The 27,353-nt window shown below is 34.0% G+C and overlaps 3 protein-coding genes across 3 annotated transcripts; 1 reads left to right on the forward strand and 2 right to left on the reverse strand.

Annotated features, from left to right (window-relative positions):
- Nucleotides 1-2,464: 2,464 nt before the first annotated feature.
- On the reverse strand, nucleotides 2,465-13,923 carry LOTGIDRAFT_159107 (hypothetical protein; the record flags this gene model as incomplete). Its single annotated transcript, XM_009052761.1, has 4 exons — nucleotides 2,465-2,545; nucleotides 4,862-4,906; nucleotides 6,048-6,096; nucleotides 12,818-13,923. The coding sequence occupies 4 exons, from the start codon at nucleotides 13,921-13,923 to the stop codon at nucleotides 2,465-2,467; spliced, it is 1,281 nt and encodes a 426-aa protein (XP_009051009.1).
- Nucleotides 13,924-17,204: 3,281 nt separating this feature from the next.
- On the forward strand, nucleotides 17,205-21,961 carry LOTGIDRAFT_213926 (hypothetical protein; the record flags this gene model as incomplete). The annotated part of the gene is made up of 9 exons (XM_009052762.1): nucleotides 17,205-17,449; nucleotides 17,776-17,846; nucleotides 18,400-18,541; nucleotides 19,297-19,483; nucleotides 19,870-19,944; nucleotides 20,206-20,328; nucleotides 20,927-21,067; nucleotides 21,203-21,501; nucleotides 21,602-21,961. The coding sequence occupies 8 exons, from the start codon at nucleotides 17,205-17,207 to the stop codon at nucleotides 21,353-21,355; spliced, it is 1,137 nt and encodes a 378-aa protein (XP_009051010.1). The 3' UTR covers nucleotides 21,356-21,501; nucleotides 21,602-21,961.
- Nucleotides 21,962-23,931: 1,970 nt separating this feature from the next.
- LOTGIDRAFT_114342 (hypothetical protein) lies at nucleotides 23,932-24,329 on the reverse strand (the record flags this gene model as incomplete). Its single annotated transcript, XM_009052763.1, has 2 exons — nucleotides 23,932-24,069; nucleotides 24,204-24,329. 2 exons carry the CDS (start codon nucleotides 24,327-24,329, stop codon nucleotides 23,932-23,934), a joined length of 264 nt encoding a protein of 87 aa, XP_009051011.1.
- Nucleotides 24,330-27,353: the final 3,024 nt, after the last annotated feature.

Below are 27,353 nucleotides of genomic sequence, written 5' to 3' on the forward strand. Positions count from 1 at the left end.
ATTATAGAAACTTGGCCTTGGGTCACAGAAGACAGATTGTTGGCTGCTCTGTTGGTTTACTTTCCTCAAAAGATTTAGTAGGCACATTCTAAATCAGAAGTCTTATAACTACTAAAGGAGTGAAAGTTAACGTTTTTATTTCACTAAAATATAACAAATATACATATAACAAATATGAAAACATAGCCACTGGCTTCAGAGAGAGAGTTATCTAGCCTTTCATGAAGTTGTATTATGATTTAGTTTCTTTTTTTCTTTCTCAGTAATCATGGACATTGAGTAATGAGCGACTAGTTTCCCTGCAGAAACTTTGGATCAAAAATAACTCCTTGAATTCCACTAAATGGCGTCTGACAATTAACTGTGTGACAATGTCAGTCCAACATTGCAATTAATTGACATTACACAGAAAGTGTTGACATGGTCCACTGGGGACTGTATTAATAGAATGATGGAATACTGGTAGTAAATGGTTCTGACAGTGACAAAGTTTTCAATCAGTCCTATTAACACATAACATGGTTAATGGTATTGATAAACAGAAATATAATGTGTCAATTTTGTTTCAGCACCTTATTGTACCTAATTCTCCTTATGGATGGAGTTGGTGGTCTTGTCTGGCTAATATTTATTTTATTAACTTATAACAAGATACTGGTGTTAACTATCAATTATTACACCATTCTAATAAACAGAACAACAAGCTACTAATTTTGTTTCAGAACCTTACTGAGCCTAATTATCTTTCAGGACGGGGTTGGTGGTCTTATCTAGCATATAACAAGGTAATGGTGTAAAATATCTATCAGTTATTACACTGCTGACAAACAGGAATTTGAGGTGTCATTTTAATTTAGCATCTTATTTGGCAAGATTTGTGGTTCCATATCTCTTGGACATTTTATCCCATGATGGTATTCGATGTACCAAAACTTACTGTATGTTTGAATGTATAATGTGCAGTTTGGCCATGATAGGGTTTGCCAAACTAGAGGTAGGTAAAGATAGTGACTTTTTGAAATATTCTTTAAAAGATTCATGACATTTACTATTTGAAATGTGGCTCATATTTTGAAAATACCACACGATAACGTTCCAATTAACTTTTGACATTTACTCTCTATTATCATTTCTTACCAATCAATGTTTCTTTTTCAAATAACCTGATAATATCTGAATGAATATTTAATGTCTATTTCTATCTCTAGTTTATCTCTTTAGTCAATCACAAATATTTAATAAGAAAAAAATATCTTGTCTTTTTCAAAGATTAATACTGTTCAATACATTTTACAGATACCTTAATGAGATTGTTGAATTACAGAAGGATAAATTAAGGAAAACTTCATTGCTAAAGAAACTTTACATCCTCAAAATAGGCTTCCATATTGAGATACAAAATGTTGCATTTCTTGTTACAGTTTCATACTTTAGAAACTTAACTTAAACAAAGATTTTAAGAAATGCAGTCATCTCATCAAGAATTTAAAATTGATTTTGTGATTGGCCAATTAGATAACTACTACACTAAAATCATTGAGAGCTAAGATTTTTGTGAAATAAGCCCCTAGCTCTTATTTGTGCCGTAACAGCGCATGAGGTTGGATGTGCTTACTACAATGCTTACTCGAAAAAGAGCAGGCTAATGCCGCTGTCCTGGCAAAATTTCCCTCATCGTACCCTGAATGGCGTTGCCCGTCTTCATTAGCCCACATGGTGCAGAAAAGTAGGACGTAAAACTCCATTCATTTCATTTCATTTACAATGCTTACTTTCTTAGTTTCCCTTTGTGATTTTAATCCTCAAAAGCAATTTGTTTTCACATTATCTCGAAGTCTAATATCTTATCAGACAAATTATTCTCTTCAAAATATTTCATAAGAATAAATAAAATAAAAAAAACTTTCGAGACATTTTTAATCTAAATGTGGAACCTCTTGGCATTTACTTTGTTCCATTTACAATAAATACAAGTTTAAGATTTCTTATCTCTGTACAGAATTTTGTATTGGCAGGTGCCCTTTATGTTCTCATAGAAACCAACAGCCTTCATTTATTCTTATCTATCTCATCTTGTACATGTCAGCTAATGACAGACTTACCAGAGATGAGAGGTGAAATGGAAAGAAATCTTTCTTCCAGAAGGAAAACAACTTGATAAAGAGGTCAGAGAATGTATGCAGCTGACATATTTGTACAGAGATTAAGATTTTGAACCAGAATTTCTTGGAAATGGATTAAATGCCAGACAACCTGCAACACCATTCATCTAAAACGGATGACCATTTTTTTGTGGTCAAAATTGCTAGGTTGTGGACAAATCTCACATTTGCAAAATCACTAGCCATGCGACTTCGACTTCAGCAACTTTCATAAAACAACACACTAGCCATTCACAAACACACTAACTCATAGTCAGGAAATAAGCATTTATACAGAGAGCAAAAGAAAAAGCATCGATAAACTATGCAGCTACCATGATCTTGATGGTGCCAGATTTCATCCCCTCAGAGAACAGAAAACATTTTAACTCCATCTTAACTGTCTGTAAATCATCAACAATCAATGTAAGATATTCTTCTTAATAATAAAATATTTATACCTAGTCTTGACATCTAACATAGTCTTATACTATAAAATACAGACTGAGAAAGTTAGATGATTACTCTTGGGATATGGCAACAAGATCAACAGCTCAGTTGTTAGCTGTATGGATAGTTAGTTATCTGTTGTTGTCAGGTGCTTTATGATTTAACTCCATTACGGCACAGAAATATTATAAATAAACCAAGTACTAACAATCCAAACCACAGAACTAAACCCATAATCCAAACAACATATTGGCGAAACATTGGTAGCATCTAATATGGGCTTTTGACATAAGGAAGTATATCAATCATGAATTAGTGAAAAGTGGTATCAGGTGTCTAGAAGAGACTATTTGAGACCATAGATGTGTTTTTGAAAATTGATATCATGTTGGCTTTTAATTCATCCTAAAAAAAACATCACAAGCTTAACCAATTTTAAGTCCTTTGGGTCAAATGAATAGCTCTGAATTTTTAAGTCCAATGATACATCTTTCATACACTTCAAGTATTATTGAACCCTAGATTGAGAAATAAAGGTCCTTGATCAGCATGAATTCTGCCAATACTGGTATTTAAATCAATTGAAATTCTTCTGATCAAGAACTTCATTGGCTTTCAGGACATTTAGCAAAAGATGAACATACAAATCAAAATTAAACCTAGGGCAGGGTAACTCAACTCCTGTTTGAGAACTGAGGTCTCTGATTATCAGAAACATGATTAAAACTGGAATTTAAAACAATTGAATCATTTCCTGTTAATATCTTAATGTGGTTTTGGGATGTACCTTGTTACAAACCCTGGGGGTGGAGTTTGAGCTGTTGGAGAACTGAGGTCTCTGATTAGCAGGAAGACTACCAATACTGGTATTTAAATAACCGGCACCGACTGATGCTATAAATAGATTCTCTCCATCAATAAATAGGTTGAAGGCGTAAGAGAATTGATTTTTCGATTGAAAACTCCCAGAGAATGATTTACAATGAAATAATACCCGACCAAAACTAGCTTCAGTCTTATTCTTAATGTAAATCAATATTCTGAATAGAATCCTTCAATTTTCACCCAGGATGGGTGGCTAGAACATGACTAATACTGCTTTAGATTGCGCACATAGGCCACAGCTATATCAGAGTTCTTGCGTAGGTTGAGAGCAGGGTTGTAATTGACAATCATGTCTAGCTTAACCCCTAAAAATTACTGTAAATCAATATTTTGACAAGATTCTTTTTATATTCGCTGAGTATGGGTTGCTAGAACAGGGCTAACACTGTCTCTGATTGTACAGAATATTCTCTCAGTTTCACAGCTAAATGTCCATTTGGTTACATTAGCCGGTCATGTCTGTCTAAGCCCTCTATAAATTCTATATTTCAGAGTCTTCCTCACTGTAGATAAATATTTCAACAAGATTGTTTCAATATTTGCTGAGTGTGGTGGCTAGAGAATGACTAATACTTTTTCTGATACAGAATATTATCTCTCTTATAGCTGAATGTCCATTTGGCTGTGTTAGCTAAGCATGTCAGATCTAGCTTAAAATCGCTGGGATATTGCCGGAAGATATTATAAAGTTAGTCTTGCTAAGTTTTAAGAATAACTGTCTCTGACATTGCTGGGAGCTATTATGAAGACTGTCTTGTAAATCTATAATAGTAGGTTACTCAGGATGGATTTAGTGCCATCAAGATTTGATTAAATTACCACCAGTTAGTCTTGGTTTCAGAGGATATTGACAGTTTGTCTGATCTAATCAGACGTGTCTAGCTGAAGTCTGTCGTTTCCACTTCTATCACTTTTTATATGGCCTTCATGGTTTCAATTCCTTTAAATGATAGTCTAGCAGAGGGGGTTGGGGGACATGTAATGTTCATTTATAAGATTACCAGAAAAATTCTTACATTGTCTCTGTGGTTGGAATTCCTTTAAGCTTATGGACAGGTTGGTAGTCATGTCTAGTTGATGCCTGTCTCCTGGTTGCTACTGGTATCATAGGGAACAAATGTGGTGTTACCATGCATTGATAAAGTCTCACCTAAAAATGCTGATTTATATGACAGTGCACCAGTTATTTTTTTTGTGAAAATTAGAAGTTGGTAGAGTCATTAGTAAAGATGTCTTTTAGAGGATGGCAGATAAGAGGTGGAGAGATATATTCAAAAGTTAATAATCAGAGTCATAGAGTTCCGTCTTGGTCCTTTAACTGAGTTGGATGGTCATTAGCATCAGTCCAACCTATGTGTTGATCATATTGTTTAGAGATAACTTACCTGTGAATTCACGTATCTAGCAAACCATAATCTTCCTGGGGAATACTGTAATAGACAAATATGACATTTAATTAACCTGTCACTTTCCAGTACAGTATCATAAACAAACAAGATTGTTGCTACCTTATATCAAGCTATTACGTCATGCTTATAACTTGACTGCAGAGCCAACTTTCTTGTATCACAGAAGTTAGTTAATGAAGAAATTAAATTGGACTGTATGCTACCAAATACAGCTAATCAGAGGCCTGGACAGAAAGTCTGTGAACACAAAGCCACAATGTTTACAGCCTTTCTTTCAAGAGATCTGTGTGGCTGTATTCACTGGCACATAATCCAATCATTCTGTGATACATAAATAGTGGCTATTGCAGTCAAGGTATAAGTATGAAGTTTATAATAGCTTGATATTGTGAAGATGGTTGCTAAGGAATTAAAGTTCTACTGAGATCAAATCGCCAGACTCTTCAAACTGAAAACTTTTAATTCTAAAAAGCTTGTGACATTTCCTTAAACTGTTAAATTTCATTATACCGTCATTATTACTTAATTTTAACATTTCAAATAAACACATGCGTTAACAGTTTCACTCTTTTTTCATCTACTAGTTTCAATTTCAACATTTCTAGATAGATTTTCCCGCATTGGATTTACTTCTTCATCTTTTACTTTTCTTTCTTGACAAATTTTGCCTATTTTTGGCTTCAATAACTAAATATTTTTCCTCCGTTTTATTTACCAACCTCTATCAAACCTATTCTTTTAATTTCTTTCCTGGCATTTTTTTTAAAACATTTCAACATAGATGTCATAACATTTTAGTTTAAAATAGTAAATTGAAGGAGACATCTCAGACATTTTCTAAAAATTAATCTCATTTGGCTGTCAATTATTGAATAAAATTGGTTATTTATGTCAAAATGGTTGCAGGAGGTAGTTTGAGATAATTTGTCAGAATGGGTAAACGTGTAGGATTATTTGTTATATCATTTATTATCATTTCTCATCATTTATCACAACTGACAACATAAATACTGTCTAATAAGAGTCATTAACTTATAACTATAATAATTCATATTATATATTATAATAGTCTTATATTAATATTATATATATATATAGTCTGCCCCTATTTGTACCCCGGTTTGATGAAGCAGTCTACTTACAATATTAAAACAATGCTTACCTGGCACAATTCTCCAAATTTAGCTTTTTCTGTTTGTGTGACATCATCACTGGAAAAAAAGCAATAAATAACATTAATTATTCATCTAGAGCCATTCTGGAAAATCAATGATTCATAGAATATACGGAAATTAAAAAGAGAAAAAAATAATCCACACTTTCAAATCTTGGATTATTTTTGATTAAATGCAATCAGCCGGAAAACCACATGTTCACAGTCTTAAGGGAGCAAACCAGATATAAGCTGAAAAAACACATGTTCTTAGGTTTAAAGGTACAAACCAGATATCAACTGGAAAACCACATGTTCATATTCTTAAAGGAGCAAACCCAGATATCACCTAGTAATTGCAGGTCATAATCTTAAATGAGCAAACCAAGATATTAACTGAAAACCACATGTTCTTAATCTTAAAGGAGCAAACATAGATATCAACTGGAAAAACACATGTTCTTAGGTTTAAAGGAGCAAACATAGATATCAACTGGAAAACCACATGCTCATATTCTTATAGGACCAAACTCAAATATCAGCTGATAAACCACATTCTAAATCTTAAAGGAGCAAATCCAGATACCAACTAGAAAACCACATATTTTGTGAATGATACAAGCCAAAGCTGTTGATTTGGCTGCATTTTCAGGACATGACCAGCTATCAGCTCAAATGCTTGGTAACACATTTTTCTCTCTGATATAGCTATGTGATAAATACAATCATAAACCCTAATGATGTGTGTTGAAATATGGGGGCATTAAACACCCTAAAATGAGTGAAAGACAGATCTTGGTGGATTGTGTTAAAGGGGGTATTGGATTTTATAGAAGTACTAATAGAGGTTGTTTGAGGTAATCTGAATACATTGTATCTAAGTGGTCAAAATGGTCTTGTTCTTGAATGTTCCAAAGAGCTACAGCCAGACTTAACTGAGAAATGCTGCTTTTTCAACACCCCAAGTGTTCAAGTGATAACATAGTACATAGTCATGCTAGCTCTCATCGTCTTCTCACCAAGATTGGTCATAAATGTGTCCATAAAAAAGTCACAAAAAGCATTATGATATCCAATCATTTGGGGTTTGAACCATACATGACTGGCAAATAAGCTGAATCAACAACCATGATGGTTTACAGATTGACATAGACAGTAATGGCAGGTTAAAATGAGAATTAAGATAAAAATAGAGTTTCCACATGAGTGGGCTCATTACCATATAATGTGGATAATGGAATTGAGAAACATCAGACTTCAGAGATTAATATGATAAAAAAATGATTTTAGATTTAAGTACAGAATGCGATAAAGATAAACTGATATAACAGGCTGGAATGGAGGAAGCACATTTACATCTAGTTGGACAGATATCACTCTACTAAGTTCCTCAGACCTGGTTAATGAATGTGATTTTGCTAACCACAGGACCAGACATCTAATGTAGCTTTTTTCATTCCAAGTTCATTCAGATCAGTTGTTGGTTGCTAGTTTTTAAGAATTTTCATCATGACAAAAGTTAGTATCTTTACAAAGCTATCAAGATATTCCTATGTCCTTATGCCCTACAAGGAATTTAATATGTTTATCACTGGTGAGGAACCAGGTAAGGCCATTTTTGTTGGCTTCTTTACATCAAAATATTCTATATAAAAAAAAGGGTAAAATGTGGCACAGTTGAAAGCAAATCAATGATTGTCAACTATGAGCTATGCACCATTACCTTAATGGTCAATCATTACCATAATGAAACTTACTTTACAAATTTGATCTCACTTTTGGAGAGTTCACATAGTTGAAGATGCCTTATTTCTCAGTATTGTTCATCTTCATTGGGTCTACCATGAGCAGTAAAGTAGGAAGTAAAACTCTAATTGGACATCAAACAAAGGTTAATTTGGACTGCCAATTGGCATGGTCCAACCTGAGACACTCTTCCATGACATGTGGGTCAGTTGTGCCATTGAACTGTTTTGGATCAGTTCCAGAATTTGTGGAAACCATTCCGTCAACTTTTTCTATTGGAATGAAAATTTGAATAGAGATTAGAAAAGAGAGGAAGTTCTATAGACATTATTAAACACTGGCTTGGTAAATCAATGGTTATAAGGAAATAACAAATACATCTAGGTTAGAATTACAGCCTTCTGTAAACTAGAGATAAATTCAATGGAAATTAACTGCACTCAATGTCACCCAATCTAAATGCTTTTTGCTTCACTTTAAGAGATGTCAATGAAGTAAGAATGTTTTTCTTGTGTGTCTCAAAAAATGAAATGAATGGAGTTTTACGTCCTAGTTTTCTGTAGCATGTGGGCTAATGAAGACGAGCTACACCATGCAGGGTGCAATGAGGGAAATTTATCAGCCCTCACGACCTGCATCACTGACAGGGGGAAACCAGGTTGAAAAATCTGACAACCTCTGCCAGGTAGTAACAGAGCCACCATGGCCAAAATCTTAAACAAAGGTGTTGTAATATCAAAAATGAACTTGAGGACATTTCAAACCAAACAGAACTGAAATCAAATACCTGACTGATAAACACAGAAAAATATCAGTATCTAACTAAAATATGGCAGCAATCTACATGCACTTAGCATTATTGTAATTACAGAATGGCTTAGTTCTGAAAATAATTCCAACAGACTCCAAGAGGACATAAATGGAGATTTAAAAAGAAATTAGAATGACATGGCAGGAAGTACATTGTCTGGTAATTAGGTATGTGATGGGCTTTAGAATCAGCTAAGGAGATAGTTCAGTCAGTGACAAGCTGCATAATATTCAGATGTCTGCAATTCACAGAATACACTGTACACAGAAATTAGTTGGCTCTATCTTTCAGAGTAATGACCTCCAGTCAATACAAGATGGCTGCAATCAGACGAAATCAGAAATCAATGGTTCACTTGTTTATTCTAGATTCTATAGTACATATTGATCAGTTGATAGGTATTTAGTACAGGCACTTCCTCTGCTCTGTTATTTTTACACCATCTTTATTTAAACATCAAAAGCCTTGTTCTTGAAAATGATGATTTTAGTGTTCTAGCCAGCAGGGCTCTATTTGCCTGATGATATGACTGGCAGGGCAGCTCAAATGACAGTCATCTGATTGGTCATTCACAACAATTATTTTAAATTAAGTTTATTTTCTAATCTGAATATTGTATTTCTTAAAATGTGTATTTTATCTCACTTAATTTTTCAGGAATTTGTCGGTTGAAAACTAAAACATTGTTACATGTTCAAAGTTTTGTTAGCAGCACACATTTCCATCAAGCTTCAGCTATCTAAAAAGAAGACATAGACTGATTGTGTCCTGAATTGTTTACGATTTAACCCTACATTCCTTTGCTTTCGTAGCATAACTTAACTGCAATGTTACAACCTAAAATTCTTATATTGATACAAAGCTAGTAATATTCAAATTAAGAGTTATTCTGTTATTGATTAACTATCAAGTATTACATGTTTTCTTTGACAGACAGAATCTTCCATCGGCCATGAAAAAGGAAATTACGAAGACCACAACCTTACTATTCTATCAGTCTTAAATTTCTTCTTTTTCCCAATTTTGTTTCTTAATTTATTGATTTGCTTCTCTATGATTATAATATCAATTTTGCTTGGAAATAGATATTTCTTTCAACTGTTTTAGACTTCTAATAAATTTTGTTTTGTTCTACAATTGCTAAAACGAAAATAATATTACTTGATACATACTTTGTTTTGTTCTACAATTGCTAAAACGAAAATAATATTACTTGATACATACTGCAAGGTGTTCAGGATAGGATAGGCCAAGATTTGTTATGAGAACTATCTGTAGTTATTCTTAATATCAATGAAGATTCTCTGAGATTTTTGTTTTGTTATCCATCAAAGAATAAATATTAGTTGAAGTTTTGTTATCCATCAAAGATTAGATGAAGTTTTGTTATCCAAAAATTAGATGAAGTTTTGTTATCCATCAAAGATTAGATGAAGTTTTGTTATCCATCATAGATTAGACAAATTTTTGTTATCCATCAAAGATTAGATGAAGTTTTGTTATTCATCAAAGATTAATTGAAGTTTTGTTATCCATCATAGATTAGAAAAATTTTTGTTATCCATCAAAGATTATATGAAGTTTTGTTATCCATCAAAGATTATATGAAGTTTTGTTATCCATCAAAGATCAGATGAAGTTTTGTTATCCATCAAAGATTATATGAAGTTTTGTTATCCATCAAAGATCAGATGAAGTTTTGTTATCCAAAGATTATTTGAAGTTTCGTTATCCAAAGATTAGATGAAGTTTTGTTATCCAAAGATTATTTGAAGTTTTGTTATCCAAAGATTATTTGAAGTTTTGTTAAAGATTATTTGAAGTTTTGTTATCCATCAAAGACTAGATGCAGTTATTGTTATGCATAAGGACTATGAAGTTTATCTGAAACGATTGTTTTTCATAATTTAGTTCTAGGCCTTTCTTTAATCATTGAGAAGAAAATATCAAACAGAAACATGAAATGGTTGAATTCAAATCAAGATTTTATGAAGTGTTGACAAGATGCAGATGTTCCTCTGAAGACATGGCATCAGGTGTCCTTAACACAAGGAAGTTGTTTGCCATTTGTATCTTGGGAACAAATAACAAAGGTAATATCAACCTGTAAGAACTGAGCTCACAATAGGTCCAATCTTTTCAAATTCCCTCAGGGATCCATCATGTTGTTCAATCAATCTCAGTACTAAAATACGGAAGAAAAGACGTGGGTAGTAAAAATACTGTAGTAGGATTGAGATTAATTAATTAAGCAAATTAAATATACTCAACTCAATAATCATACATGCCTACGGTTGTTGGAGAAATTCTCTCAGATCAATAGGCTTACAGAATATGAAGAGTCAACTGCAGAAGACAAAAAAATGGCTTTTTCTGAAATATTATGCACATTAATACCATTTATAAAGCCTCAACATAATAACTTATGGTCACTTTTCCAGGGTACAGAACTGGAGGACTGTAAACATGGTATTTTTGTACAAATGTCAATGGGTATAATTTGTGATTATCTCATAGATCATGGCTATAGAGGTGAATCGAAACTGGCAATGATACTTTACCGATTATCTCCCCTTGGAGAGTGTCTGAATGACTACTGCTATACAAGAGTGTCTGAAGGTCAAACACAAGTGAATTCCAGACGCCTACTTGAACAACATACAATTACCTTGATGGAAATAAACCAGGCTTCCGTCAAAGTGATCAACAACCTACACTGACTGCAATTGGTGACCTTCATAACCCAAGGTCAAAGGTTATACATTTCCTTTTTAAAGCAAACCACTGCAAATGTCTACTAGCCTTTAGTTTAAGATTATCTAACCAAACCAAACCAAACCAACGACTACCATTCGACTAGCAATCAACAAGAATTACCATGATCACAATGAGTTTGGAAATATAAAGAAGACTATGTCATTCGAATCATTCAGATCTTATGAATTATCAACTATCAACAACAGTGCAGATGTTCAACTGAACCAATTCAACCACCAACTACTACGACTACTAACATCTACCTAGTTTGCCCACCAACCATCTGCCTATAGTCATTATTGGAATATCTGTCAACTGAATCAATAGTTATGATAGAGACATTAATTGTTTATTAGAAATCAGCACACTAATTAGCATAGCATGTCTAACGAGAATACTATCCCTGACAAAAATCTATCCCAACCTTGTTAATATGGAATAATTAATCCAGCTTAGTTATAGTAATAATATATTTACGATACCCTGGATGATATCTGGTACAAAACATAGCCTTGACGATGTATCTTACTGTAAGCCAACTAGACAATGTATTTTTGTGTCTGCTCAATCATTTCTTGATGCACAAACAAATTTTAATATAGCAAGAAAACCTTTCAATAATCCTCTTAATTGTGTTATACATATCAAATGCATATCAGCAAACTTACAAAGTATAAATGAATCTAGCTTATATACTCTTCAATGTGCTAATCAGGCCTGTAGCTAGAGGGGGCAAAGGGGCTCTGTGGTCCCCCTAAAAAATTCTGACAATTGACCAATTTCATTACTGCAAGTAAACACCATACACCATAGCCCCTCCAGATATATTACTTGCTCCTCCGAACAATCAAGGCCTGGTTGCTGATATAGACAAGCATGCCATGGTATGTAGCGCCTGAAAGGACCTTAATTTATTGTCTCTTCTGAGCACCTCAACCCTTTTTCCATGTAAACACTCCATATTTTAATCTTTTGTTTACGCCATTTCAGAAATAAACTAGGTAAGCTTACTGTGTTCTTTTTTCTGTTTTCAAGCAGACTTTAATATTTTTTTTGTTCTCAGCCATAATTCAATCAAGTGTAATTTCATGTCTGCCCCAGACAAAAGTGTAAAATTGTCTTTTGTCTGTATAGAATGTCACGTACAAAGAGAACAACATATTTCAGACTGATAATTACAATTAATTTAAAAAAAACTTTCCTCAGAACAACTGGTGTTAAAATGTCTGGGAATTTTTTTCTTAAACCCAAATTAAAACTGGTATCATTCCTTAATTGTCCAAGATATTCTTTTACCACATTAATTATTAAAAACAACTAAAAGCAATATGATTAAACATAAATATTGACTTGCGTGATCAAGGAAATTGTGTAATATTGATTTCAACACTCTTACGAACTGCGCTACAGACGGTCCTCAAAAGTTTGCCATGTAACACTTAAAATCTGATATTTTTTCACCTACCTTGTATTGAAGACTTTATCCACGAAAGATTTCATAAATTCCATGCATTCGAGAGTCACTTCATCTGGTTGGGAATCGATGCTGTAGTTGGAGCTCCAGGATTTATCTGATCCGAGAGATCCTGAGCGATGTACTGGGACTCCTCCATATTCAGCATCTGAAGAATCAATACTTGTGTTGGTGTACAATCTGTTGCTTTCATTAGAGTCAATACTGCTTTGACTTGGATGAGGAGAAGTCTTTTTTCGTCGATTTTCTTTCCGATCTTCTGATTGATCAAACGACATTAGATCTCCGGAAATAGGTTCACTTGGTATGTCAGTAATATCTGGAGGAACATAATTATCAAATAACATTTCATCAACAGTGCTGGATCGACGTCCAGTTTTCAATTTGGGTGCACGCTTACCATCACTACGCTCGTTCGGTTTATCAGATTCATTCGAGGAAGAAGACAAATTGTTTTGGCGTCTGGTGTATCTATCTTTTTGTCTCTGTGCAGAATTATCCCGGCTGTCTGCACTATTGCCACCGGTGGGACCAACCCTACGCGAAGATTCTCTGCTGTGTCTAGCCTCAGCAGAATCGGAGCTTCTTCCTACAGGAGCTTCCCTCTTGTTATAAAGAGGTTCATCAAAGCTGACATTCATGCCGTTAACAGTGATAGGATCCTCCATGGATCCTCGGTCAGCGCTTTCGCGTCTTCCTACAGACTCTGACATGCTTCTAGGGGGAAGATGACGTTTTTGAAAACATTTTTCAGAGGGTCTCCTAGTCGGAGGTGGGGGTCTGGGAGGTGGTGGGGTGTTAACCGAATTAGTACGCACAGGTGGTGATTTATGAGCGGTAGGAGACTGAGTGCATTGAGAGGGTATGGGTGGTGAATTCACAGGACTCGTGTTTCCACTACTAGCGCTACTGCTCCCTCCACTTTTCATGCTAAATGTCGTCTCAATTTTATTTGAAATATCACTAAATATTCCATTTTTCTTTGACATCACGGAATTAAAAAATTTAGATGTTCCTTCCGAAAGACTAGACGAGAGTGACTTGCCTTCATCGTCACTACTGCGACTCGAACGACGATTTCCATATCCGTATTCCATAATTCTTATTAGAAAGTCACTAAACAAACAACTATATCACGTTTAATCATAAAGTTAACTTGGAGAGAAACCATAGAAATCCTAGTCAGAAACCAGTCAATTTGAGAAATGGGAATCAAAGATGCTTTGCTTCGTAATTATTCTAATTAGGAACTCAATTGTGGAATCACGTAGATTGTAAATGCCATCTCACACATGGAGTGAAGGCAATGATTAACAAATAGCCAAGTTTAACACTCGAGAGACTAGTGTGAAAAAAACAATGTTATATATAACGTGTAGATGCTACACTCCAAGAGTTCTAAATCAATATTTACAACCTAGACTTTCCAAATCAATTATTCCATGTAATTTCAAATTAATCACTTCCTAGATTCTAAAATAGTAAAATATCCCCCAAAATAACAAGCACAAGGTAAAAATATTTACAGAATAAAACTCACAGTGGTATGTCTGAGCTCCTTACATGTAGCAGAATGATTGAAATTCCAATAGTTTTAGACCAGAGCTGTAGATATTAACCGATAGCTCAGACTTCAATCAATAATTCCCTCGTGTTGACCCTCTTCAGGTTGGTATATCAATACTCTAGTTTCTCTACTGCCAGACACACTGCTGAAAATATACCATACATAATGTTCTGTCAGACATAATTAGAGTTAATTAATCATCATTAACATAAGCTCGTTACATCTTTTAATCATTCTTTGATGAACTTGAGCCATGTCTAAAAAATATCAATCAAAATAAGTGAGCAATATAAATATTGTCACACTTGTTCATTTAATTTGCTTATTTTGCTGATACAGTTAAGTTCAAATAGTGGAATTTAAGGGGGTCGTAAAGTGGTTTTCTCCTTATTCTTATGTTTATCAGGGCCATTTATGGCTTCTGTTTGCATAATTCCATCTGTCTGATGTCTGTGCTTCCTATTTGGCAACCTTACAAAACCAAGAAAGTCCCACATGGCAGACAATTACTTCATATATTACAATTATTAATATATCTATTAATACTTACACTTTGTAACTCTAGTTTCCTTCTAAAGCTCACTAATTTTATTAACAATCTCAACAACACCAATACTGGAAAATATTCAGGTTTTGTTTTGATATTATAAGAGGTTTTCTAAACTTTTTCATATGTGTATGAGGGACAACATTTTAATTGTCATTTTTTAACGCCTCTTGCAATTCCATTAAAACTAAGTATTTTATGACATCACTTTCTCAAAGACTCATTAGAATGATGTTATTAGCAGTTTTTGGAATATTGATGTCATTTAAGGTAAAAAAAAGAGCATAAAAGGTACAAATGGATGCCATCATTGTCTCCTATACACTTAAAATGTTTAGAAAACCTTTCAATTAAACACTGAAACCGGCAAAACAGAATATAACTAAACGCTATGTATGTCCCTCCAAACACGTACAAGTCTCTGTAAATAAACAGATGAAGGATATAAACAATAAAAATAATGAATAATAAAAATAAGCTTAAACCTCATTATCTACGAGAGAATAGAATATCAATATTTACATTGTCAACAGATGTTCTAATTGAATCACATTGTATTAACTATACCATAATCAAATATACTGTAAAGTGAGAAAAAGGGTATTGAATATTTTTTGTGGGATACTTTACATATTCCAGATCTAAAGGAGGTTAAGACACTTGACTGACAGCTAGCATTGGTATGATTTGGATTGTTCCCTGCTAGGTAATAAAGTGTTGTGGGTTGGAATCCTCCTATAGGTAAATGATTCCAAAAGTGGCTTGTTGTCAGCTTTCAAACCTATCCACCAAGTATATATTTAATTCATTTATTGATTAGTAATCAAGATGGTAAACAAAATAAATAATTGATACAGCTATAATCATTTTTATTCTTCCATTAAGCAACTTATATGTTATTGATATACAACCCAAGTCATCCCCCTCCTCTGGTCATATGAAATGTGATGGGAGTTTTACATCCTACACGAATACAGGAATCACCATGCAGTATGCAGTGAGGGAAATTTTGCCATGACAATGGCACTGGCCTTTTCTTTTTGGATTTCTAATGTTTTGACTAATGCCCTTATTATAGAAGCCCTAACCCACTAGCAAGCATGCAAGTACTTCACTTCTACATCCACCAGGGCCTCCCTCCCCATGTTTAAGATTTTAACCCATATTTAAATTCACAATCTAAATCAGTTTTAAAAATTTTATTGGTGTTTTGAGTATATTTGGATATTCAAATTGAAAATGAATGATATTCTCTTTTCTTACTGATTTCCAAATGACTTATTCAATATTGTGTGTGACTTTGGCTGTGCAGCTTTATTTTGCCACTGTGGTAAATAACAGCTGGCTACTTAGATTGAATATTTGATCAAAAATGTTTTCAGTTCCAGGCGAATTGAGAATGTTAGGAATAAACTTCCCGGCTATGTTTTAACTTTTAGTATTATCACTACTTCAAGTCTAGCTTAGGATTAAATGCCTACTGAAGTAAAAATGAAAGTAGAGAATCAGGCCAGTCTATTTTCCAAAGATGGGGTGAAAGGGAAGAAGCATAATTATTGACAATGTATATTTAAGCCTGTGAAATTTGGCGACATGGACGAAGAAAAAAATAAGTAAAGTTCATTAAATAGTAATCTCAAGGAAATTTTTATGTTGAAATAGCTAAGATGATATCTGAAATATCTTTGGACTAAAACGTCAAATCTCAATAACCCCTTCATACAAATAGAATAATCCAACCTCGAAATATATCGCATCTTGCGAGAAACATGGCGGCCCCCATCTATAGGAAAAATATATGAATTTAAAGATAACATAATCTGCTTAAACTACTAGAAATGGACTAACTGAAGTAATCATTTATTTCGTAAGACATACAGTTATGTATTCTTCTGTGATTGTAGACCTGTCAGATATCAGTGTATACTTACAATGAGTTACAAGCCTATGCGAACACCCATGAAACCAAAACAAATTGAAAGTAGAAAACTGACCGTCTCACTACTAAATACAAACACTACTCTGATATTTTTGTAACACAGCAACAACAAAATTTTGAGGACACATATTATTACCTTTTTGCATCCAAAGTCAGTTTCACATCGATTGCTTGACGGGGCGAAAGTGCAACTTCAGTGACCCCTTTTTTTGTTAATTCTGAGCCTTTTCCTATCTTGCATTCTTGGCAAGTATAGATATGAAATGAAATTCACAATATCTTTATATTTCAGGATAGTGTAAATGAATCAAATAACCAAAGAGACATGACTGTGCCATACATTTTCTTGGATTCCATTAAAAACAATAGAATAGTCAGATTTTTCTTCAGTCTTCTTGCGTTATTTCTATATTGTGAATATTTTCACTATTACGTGGTATTACTACAGTGCACTTGGCCTCAATTAGACCCGTCTGTGGAAAAACCTGATAAACCATTGAAAGTAATGTTGTTAGGGGATACCCATTTATTAGGATTTAGAAATGGTCACTGGTGGGATAAATTAAGAAGGTAAATATTCAGGATGTTTTGTGATGTCACTATTCCACAGGTTCTTAAGTATCTCTGGTTTTTGTGTACGTGAAACACGTCAGCTTAGTTTAGGTAGAATTGTGATAACCACACACATGTGCGGTAAATTGGAATGGTGCAAATCGATGCTTTCAGTGTCCCATATACAAAAAAAAGGTTTAGAAAACGCTGAAACAATTCCTTTCAGTCTAACAGGTATCAGATTTATGTTCCATCCACAAAGTTAAAGCAAATGTTTGTGCTGAATGTTAAAAAGTAAAATGCATTTTTATTTGAGCTCTCATCTAATCCTCATATCTTTTCAGAGAATGGCAGATGCAGAGAGCATTCCAAACCACTATGTCGTTACATAAACCTGACATGGTTTTTGTTCTGGGTAAGATAACTATTTATGGCCTTTCGGCATACAATTTTTCCATTTTAGAAATGTGATTTATTTGTTCAGATTAATATTACCTCAGACAATTTGAAACAACGGATCAGTGTTGAGAACTTGACCCTTCTTATCCTGCTCTGCTTTCACCAGAGCATTTATATAGTTTTGTCAACTGAAACACAATCTCAATAGGTGAATCACCGCATGGCAAAACAGTAGACAGCTAAACACAAGTTTGGTCAGTGACCTTCTACTGGATGCCTGTACTTTCACATTTCTGTTCAATAGAGAAAGAATTGCTTGAAAGCCCTTTCCCACACGCCCCCCCTCCCCCATGGACAGTTCCACCTCACCCTCACCTACAGTAATTATTCCCAGAAACATCAATGGCTTTGGTGTTGGGTGTTATAGAAGATACTCTCCTACAGAAGCACTGGCCAAGGTCACAACAAGAGAACATACTTCGTTTACATCGATTATCGCTTTGAGTAATAAAGATTAAATTGAAATGGTACTGTAAATGTTCTAATTTAGTTAAATGGTTGTTTTGTAGGTGATTTATTAGATGAGGGGAAGTGGTGTCTGGAATCAGAATTTAGATACCATGTGGAAAGATTTTATAAAATGTTCAGTGTACACAGTAAGACAGAACTACATCTAGTAGCTGGTAATCATGATATGGGATTTCATTATATGTAAGCTATTTTTATGCTTCTCTTGAAAAGTTCAGTCAGACTGAAGTGAAAAACTAGTAAGTGTTGTGCAAAATAGTTAGTTCTATTTGATTTTTAGTGTTCAGAATTATCCACGTTTGAAAGTTGACTCTGTCATATATAGAAAAAGAAAATGAAATACCTATTTTTGGACAGAATTATGCGATTTTTGTACATTTCTAGTACTTCTAAAGACTATATATATTCAAGACTCAAATCAACAAATGGCGAATCTGTCCCTTTGATAACTTGTAAGTGTTATATTATATGAACTTAGTAAGAGTTATGTGATGTGATGTAAATAAGTGACTTGCTTGTGACAAACATTTAATGAAAACTGTACACCAAGTTTTAAATGCTTCAATTTTAGATGTTTCCACAATAGTTCAAGCAATCTTGTTCCATTATTGTACGCCCTGAAAACATATTTACTAGTCCATCATGGTCCTGGATTGGTTCAGGTTTTAAATATCGTAACACTCTGGGACATGTTTTATCCCTTGTGTATTACTCTTTATTTTCTTGAAATTTTGGTTCAGTGACCATCTGATATCAATCTGTAGAGTATAAGGTTTGATAAGAGATACTCTCTTATAGAAGCACTGGCCAAGGTCAGAGTGGGGACTCTGGATTTCAGTAATTTGATAGGAAATTACCTACTTCTGGAGAGATTTACAAGATTGTAAAATGTTTTTTGTTTATATATAAGTTTATATAATGTATATATATATTTTCAGGATATCAAGGGAAAGAAAGGATAGGTTTGAGAAAGTATTTAATACTACTGGCGTGAAGCTGATAGAAAAACATGGCAATATGTTTGTGGTTGTTAATAGTATGGCGTTTGAAGGAGATTACTGTACAATGTGCCAGGAGGCCAGGAGACAACTACAACAGATTAAAAACCAATTAGATAACTCTCAGGTTACTCTTCATCTATTCTCTACAATGAACTTATTAACTGACTCCAGTGCAAGGCTGGTTACCAAGGATTTAATACCTTCATTATAATGAAAAGTCCGTGTTTAGGCAGGGACTCAGTCACTTGAAATTTAGTCACGCTTAAATATTGGTCAGGTGGCAAACCCTTCCAGGTGACTTCCATTTAAAGCTCAAATGGTTTGGCCAACCAGAACGCAATGACTTGCTCGCCATAGTTTTAATCACAGATTGTTCGGCAATCAGTTATTTAGTTATTTATCGATACATTGGTAACTTCTCGTACCCATGACCACCATTCAATCTCGCTCAAGCAAACTGGCAGTTGTCAAAGTTTCACGATTATTTCTGTACACATTTTATTTTCTTAGAAAAAATGTCAAAAAGATGATAGTAATTGTGAAAAGGACAAAAAGAGTAAATATGTTCAACCAATACTTCTACAGGTGACATTTATATTTTGTTTCTTACATATACACTTATTACACTTCAAAGAGTGGTTTTGATTGGTTAAAATTCACTGCTGTCCTGTTAATATTCACTGCTGTCCTGTTAATTTTCACTGCTGTCCTGTAAAAATGTCCATTTTTGTGCACTGCTTATTACCTCTCTCTGTTATATCTCCTTTCCTACATTATGGAGAATAGTTGGATGAAATACTTTTTATTAGTAAAATTTGTTATCTCCCTTTACATGGTTTTCTTCAGCATTTCCCACTGTACAGAACTTCTGATAAAAAATGTAATTTAAAAGATTCAGCCCCAGAAAAAGAGAAAAATATATTATTTCTTGAGAAGCAAGATTGTTTATCTAAGGAGGCATCAGATTTGGTAAGTTGAATTTATTCTGAGAATTTCATTGTTGATCAATTGATCATATTTATAGATATAAAACAGATAGAGTGTTTTAAATATTTGATTGGCTATTGCTAGAACTCAATTTCACCTATCTGTTACACTTTTCGACTTTAAAATCTGAATCTTTATGTCTTTATTGTACAGAAGAACTGGTGTGTACGGCCCAACCAGTTTTGTTCAAGTTGAGCTCTTCAGAGGAAACTAAGCAAGAGTGAATTCTTGTGATTGTAAAGAAGGTTTCTTTGCTTTTTATGTGTATGGGTGACTCTTTTAGTTGTGCTTTGCACCATTCCAATGGTGGTTCTTGCATATCCACCATTTCCAATAAAGCTTAAGCATTTAATGAAGTCACTATCACAAAAGCTGCTAATGATATCTGAAGGCCAGTCGTAAAATCGCTGAGTCTAAGTGGAATAGTAAGAACTTCAGACTTATATTTGGAAGGATGCAAATCAATGCAATCAGTTCCCTTATACACAAGAAAAATTCACTTTGATAAAAGATAGAACCTAAAATATATTTTGCTATGTTCTATGTGATATTGATATTCATGTATATATATATTTTGTAGTTATTAAATTGGTTGAAACCTAGATTAGTTGTTGGAGCTCACACTCACCATGGTTGTTATACAGTACATCGAAAAAATATTCCAGAATGGACAGTGTCGTCTTTCAGTTGGAGAAATACAAATAATCCAACATTTTTAATGGTAAGTTACAATCGTAAGTAGGCCATTCTTGCTACTCCTGACAATAATCATGTCTTCATTAGCTTGATGAGGATTAGAAAGGTGGAGGTAAAACTATATTCAACTTTTTTTTAACAAATTCTCCATTTTTTTCAGGCTACAATCACCCCAGAAAAATTTGAAATCAACCAATGTTTTATGCCAGAAGAAAACACAGTTATCTATATGTATATCATTGGTTCTATTTTAGCAGTTTTAACATTGTTCATTAAACGAAAAGTAAAATTTAACACTGGGAAAACGCTATGAGTTTCTGCCGAGAAAGGGCCACACTTGTCAAGCAGAGCTTACAGCACCAGGCATTTATGATCTCAATGAAAAGAAATTTTAAACTGGGTTGGGCAAAGCTGGGACCAATTGGGATATAGTCATTAGTCATCTAAATAATTGCTCAATTCAAAGCTTAAAAGCTTAAAGTAATATAATCATCTAAAAATTCTGTTACTCAATTAAAAGCTTAAAGTAATATAATCATCTAAAAATTCTGTTACTCAATTAAAAGCTTAAAGTCATCTAAATATTCATTGTCTCTTCTCAGATTAGATGCTAAAAAAAATATATAATTTGAGTTGTGGTTTGTCTGCGATTAAATGATACATAGGAAAGAAGGGGTAATACTCTAAATTCACTCCATGTTTCCTGTACAGGAAGTTGACAATTGAAGGATTTCGCAGACCCAATCAAGTGTTGTAATTGCTCAAAAATTGACTAAGTCAAACTGTCCTTATTTTCAAAATGTTTCATTTATTGGTCAAATATCCAGCAGGAGATTTTCATGTCTGTAATATTGTATAATTGTTAATTTTTTTTAAATTTTATTGTTAAATATTTTGATAAAGACTATTTTTAAGTTTTCTTTTGATTTAACCCTTTCAGCACCAGTTGCCACTCTTCCACCCACATAATGTTGTGATATGTACTTGAGCGGCTGATGAAGCAGCTGTTATCAAATGATGTCACATGACCTTAACGCCACAAACTTAACTCTATATTACTTGGTCGTTCCCTTCATCACAATGCCAAGCTATAACACACTGTGTCTAGAATAAGACTAGAAGCAAAATTCAATAGTCCCCAATGTTATAAATATTTCCTGTGTTTCTGTAAGAGAACACAGAATGAAGCAGCCCCATCACCAGGAATGTATTGGTACTGGGGCTCAGATATTTTACTCAGAAAATTTGAGAACTAAAGGCACAGAGAACTCATTTATGACCATTTCGAGGTGCCAAAAATATTTTTAATTTTGTACAAAAACACTGTAAATGAATCAATCTCTGCTGAACCGAAGAAGGTTTCGCTGGGGCTTAATTCTCACTTGATGGGGCGCATCCCCCACAAATGAAGTAATCTTGTTTCTTGTTAATCTGTGGGTGACTCCATTTTCACTTACTCAGAATTTAGTAATAGTGAGCTACATTTCATATTGATTATAAAAGCACCAAATGACCCTCTGACACTTTACTACTAAACAGATTTAAAAGTTAAAATAATCAAAAGTGAGTTAAAACAATAGAAAATAAAAATGAAAAGAAATGATGAGTGACATTGACTGGTGTGATAAAATAATATACAAAATATACTAGACATTTCACCGGGTTAAAATAATCCAAATACAGAATATCAAAAAAAAACTCAAGGCTTGATGGAAACAAAATGGCTTAGAACCTGGTTGTTTAATGTCATAAGCAGGGATAATATTGACCAATCAGATTCCTTAGATTCAAAAATTGTAAGTTCTGAACTTTTTGACAACAGACTGAAGTAGAATAAATTAACTATTTTTTCTCTGCCTATCTCTTACTATCAGAGGCTTATAGTCTTCTGATCTGACATTTATAAAAAAATCACAATACATTGTAGTTGGAATGGTGTCTTATCTTCTATGACCTAGTGACTGATAATATTCAGGAGTGGTTTGGTATAGTATTCTATGTAGATAAGACTCATTCCTCAAACGTTCAATTTTCACACTTTGACCCCTGTAATATTGTTATCTTTTCGGAAATTTTATATAAAAAACAACACACCTGACATAGTTACCAGAATCTGATATCAAATATGAGAACAATCAGTGGTGGAACAAAAGGGGGGGGGCAGAGGTTACCCACCCCTCCTCGCAGCCCTGAAGACATGTTTTTCGTGCAAAAATCTCATAACTAGGTTAGAAATTTGGACAACCTCAGGTATTTCTCCCTTGGATGTAAACCTGGCTCCGCCACTGAAAACGATATGTAGTTCCATAACCAATGATATTGCCATTAGATGACTTTCGTCCCTTTCAACTGGCATATGTCAGATTTCTGATAATATGCTATGAGCAGGTCACTATTAGTTTTTGAATCTTCAATATCATCATCAATCCACAAAGTCACATTTAGAAATAAACACAGCAGCTAACACAGTATATCAACATGAAACCATCGCAATTGCCTATTTCAAAACAAGATTACAGATCTAATGGTTGCACAGATAGTTCTAGGACCTTGTCCTTTGTCATTTGTATTTAACTAGACTCTTGGCATTCTTCCTTCATTGACATCATGGTTCCTTTTTATAAATCTTTTTAAATCTTCGATCTTTCTGCAATTCAAAGGGCAATCTTTTAAAGGCATTATTGTAGGATTTCGGAAAATACAATAAAAAAAGATTTTTGGAAGGTTGTCAGCATGCTTATGCACTTTGTGATAATAAAGGGTTACATCACTGGTCAGTCTTGAGCAATTCAGTTTTGGCACTGTTACCCTTCCATAAATAACGTAATAAGAAAATATGGAGGGGGAAATGTGCCAAAAACATTTTGTCCTTCAACAAGATTTAAGCACTTAGCTTACCTCTATAAGTTCTCCAATTATATATTTTTCCAATAATTTCACACCATATTTGGAATGCCCTTTATCTTCAAAGGCTACAGTGGCATCTGTTCCTGCATGTTCCAAAACAACATCGGATCCTCCTGGATGCTGTAACCAATATAAGCATAAATATTACATTAGTTGGAGTTGTACATCTTATCTTTATGCATCTTATAAGAGAATCAATCATAAAAGATGCACATATTTTCTCAAGATTCCAAAATGTATTTTTGTAAACGAACCTTGTCAAGAAATGACGTTACGTCATAAACCATGTCATTTACGACAATCCAACAAGACGTTTCGTTACTGTGTTCAGATACCAGATCTAGTGTAAATTGTCGCTGCTTTGAAGGAAGTTCTTCCATATTTGTAATGTTAGGCCAAGTAGTTGTGCTGAAATATAGTAAGTAAAACGTTAACCACAAAAATCTCTAGGCGCTAAATGGTATTTGTGAAGATGACGTGAAAATTTTGTGAAATTTGTCTGAAATGACGGAGAACACCATGTTTAAGCTGAAGGAAACAGACTTAGACTAGAAATAAGAATGGAGCATAGTCTCTGATATGTTTCCGATATTTTAAGGCAAAAGCTAATAAAAACTCTTTTGAATTTCTTTAGTATCAGTACACAACTTCATAACTCTAATCATAGATTTTACATCCATGCAATATCTAAATATTATATACTAGCAGCCAGTGACTTTGTTTTTAAAATCGTGATAACCACAAGCATTTATCTAAATTAAGCAGAATTTTGCGTGATCAAGTGGCTTCTTATATTTTTCTACGTTTTCTCCTTCTTCTCTTAACAATTTTAATCCTTATTTTTTTACTTTTAAAATCCAATTATGCCTACTTATAGTATTTTCAATACGTTGCCAGAAACGCATTTCAAATTGCCACATGCGAATCGAGTTATTTTTCTTAATGTTTATCAAGACTGTAAGTGGGCTGGAGGCTGTCCATGGAATAGATGAGGTTCTAAACGTAAAAGACCACGTATCATTGAGGTCCCTCAACATGTTAATTAATGGGATCTGGATGCAAGACCAGTTTCGTGAATTTTAAGATCTATATACTGCTAGACAAATGCCATGGAATGGATTTTTTTCACGTAATTTGTACTTTGAACGTTATGGAGCAATCAGTGCCAAAAGCAATATTATATACCATATGGTATTATAGACACAATAACAAAATTGTATTTTAAGAACCTAAAAACAAAAGACTTACCTGTTTTCACCTGTGTTCTCTTTGCAGTTCGACTGTTGTGTCCAAATGATTCAACCTCAAACGACGCAGGGTCAGTCAGAGGTCAAATGTCCACAAATGTCACTCAACACAATATTTGTAGTATCAACAATAATTGCAGATTATTACCTGTAAACTAACGCTAGAAATCTAAAATATACAGCTTTTGCACCAATATAAGAAACCTGACATATATAAAGACACTCCAGTAATTGAGTAATATTTTGAATTTGGTCAGATATAGTCAATGTTTTCAATAATAACGTGTTGTAGGTGTGTATTAGTAAACAAAGCCAACAAGATAAACTAAAACTGCTCCATACTGGTAGGACCTTATCTTTGTTCCTTATCTTTGGTCGACTAAATTAAAATTTTATCACGATCTTTTTATCGTATTATTTCACGAAATGGGTCATTTGGATCTATAAACGATAGAACTATCGGATCCCGTTTTCTAGAACAACAGGTAACCCATCTGGTATTTTGCGAACCCCTATACCCGTCAGTTTAGAAACTTAATACTATTCCAACCTTTCAGAATGGCAGTAAGCAATAGGATAAATTGGCATAAACGAGTATAGAGGGGTAACTTTAATAAAATTCTATGAAGCTATACCTTCAACGCCCACATTAAACTCTACATATTGTTTTGGTACAGCCATCTGAAATAGTGAGAATTGACCTTAGCGCACCTGACTGACATTTTGGAGGCCAGCTTGGTAAAAGTACCTAAAAATTGATGCCAAGCCTATCTTTGATTTATTTACATATTATCCAAGAAGCTAAAATTTCAAGGTAATCTCCCTTTGAAGTTAGTGCCAAAGTTACTTCTCTATTACCCAATTTTACCAGATCTAGTGTACTTTTACTTACAGTGTTTTCCATCTGTCCTAAGAAAAACAGCTCTTGTGCCAAACATAATCTCCTAGTCAGTTGGGCACGTTTATACACCTTCGTATGAAGCGGTAAAAGGCGACCTTTGTCATAGGAGAGGGGTTACCCGAACTAATATAACACATTCACGGCTTATGTCCGTGTGTTCTTATTTACAAAACAAAACATAAACATTGCAAGAGATTGAATGGTCGGTTTTAAAATCGCACGAATAGTATATATTATCTTGGTTTCAAATTCGAGGTTTATATTCTAAAAGGAAACGGGGTAGATAATATTAATAACATCGTGTCTATACCACACCCCCATTCGCCATGCTTCCTCACATGGTAGGGTAATAGTTTCGGACATGACGAAAGTTAAATATCGGGCACATCCTCCGCCCCTGCATACATTTTGGCGCCAACGCCTGCAATGAGTGTGAAAATCACTTCCAGTGATATCAATGTAAAATAATGATGAAATAAAGAAATTGATATCATAAAAAGTAACAATAGCATAAAGAAACGACCTTGACATTCAGTTATCATTTATCACCTGTCGTTATGCCAAAGGTCTCCAATACACCTGGGGTTTCTGTAACCTTCGTTAGAATGCCGAGTATTTATTTATGATAAAGTGTATTACGTTCGTTAGGCATTAATCCGAAACATAGTTTATTATTATAAGTCGGTTAGAAAAAGTATGGCCGATCTTATGAGTATCCAATCATTGTTGTAGAAATAAGTTTTTATCAAATAAAAAAAGTCTCTCCTAGATTGTACAGCACAATATCAGTTGCCCGTAACATTTTCCAGAATGGGAATAAGACGTCGTGTACACTGAAATCCAAGGGCCCCAACCCATATAGCTGAAGCTTTGAGAGGGCGGAATATGATGACCTTGAATAACATCGCCAAGTATCTGAATATATCGGTCGGCAAAATACTCATATCAAAGAGGCACGGCCTTCGGACTAGTAAGATTATAGAACTCTGCCAAAATCGTTCAGGTAAATCTTGGCACCGATATCAGAGGCAATGAGCACCAGATATATCATAAAACTATATCGTTGTGTACGTCATTGATGCACGTGAGCCGGAATTACGATAACGTATAGAATACAGACGCCATTGACGACTCATAATATATTCCCGCCAAATTTAAAGGATGCATCCCAAGTGGGAATTAATATCACAAATGCATTTAATACAACATTGCAAAGGATCAACTGGTGGTAGAATCATAGTGAACCTAAGTTGTTA

This window comes from Lottia gigantea (genome assembly GCF_000327385.1).
Source record: "Lottia gigantea unplaced genomic scaffold LOTGIsca_19, whole genome shotgun sequence".
Lineage (NCBI taxonomy): Eukaryota > Metazoa > Mollusca > Gastropoda > Lottiidae > Lottia > Lottia gigantea.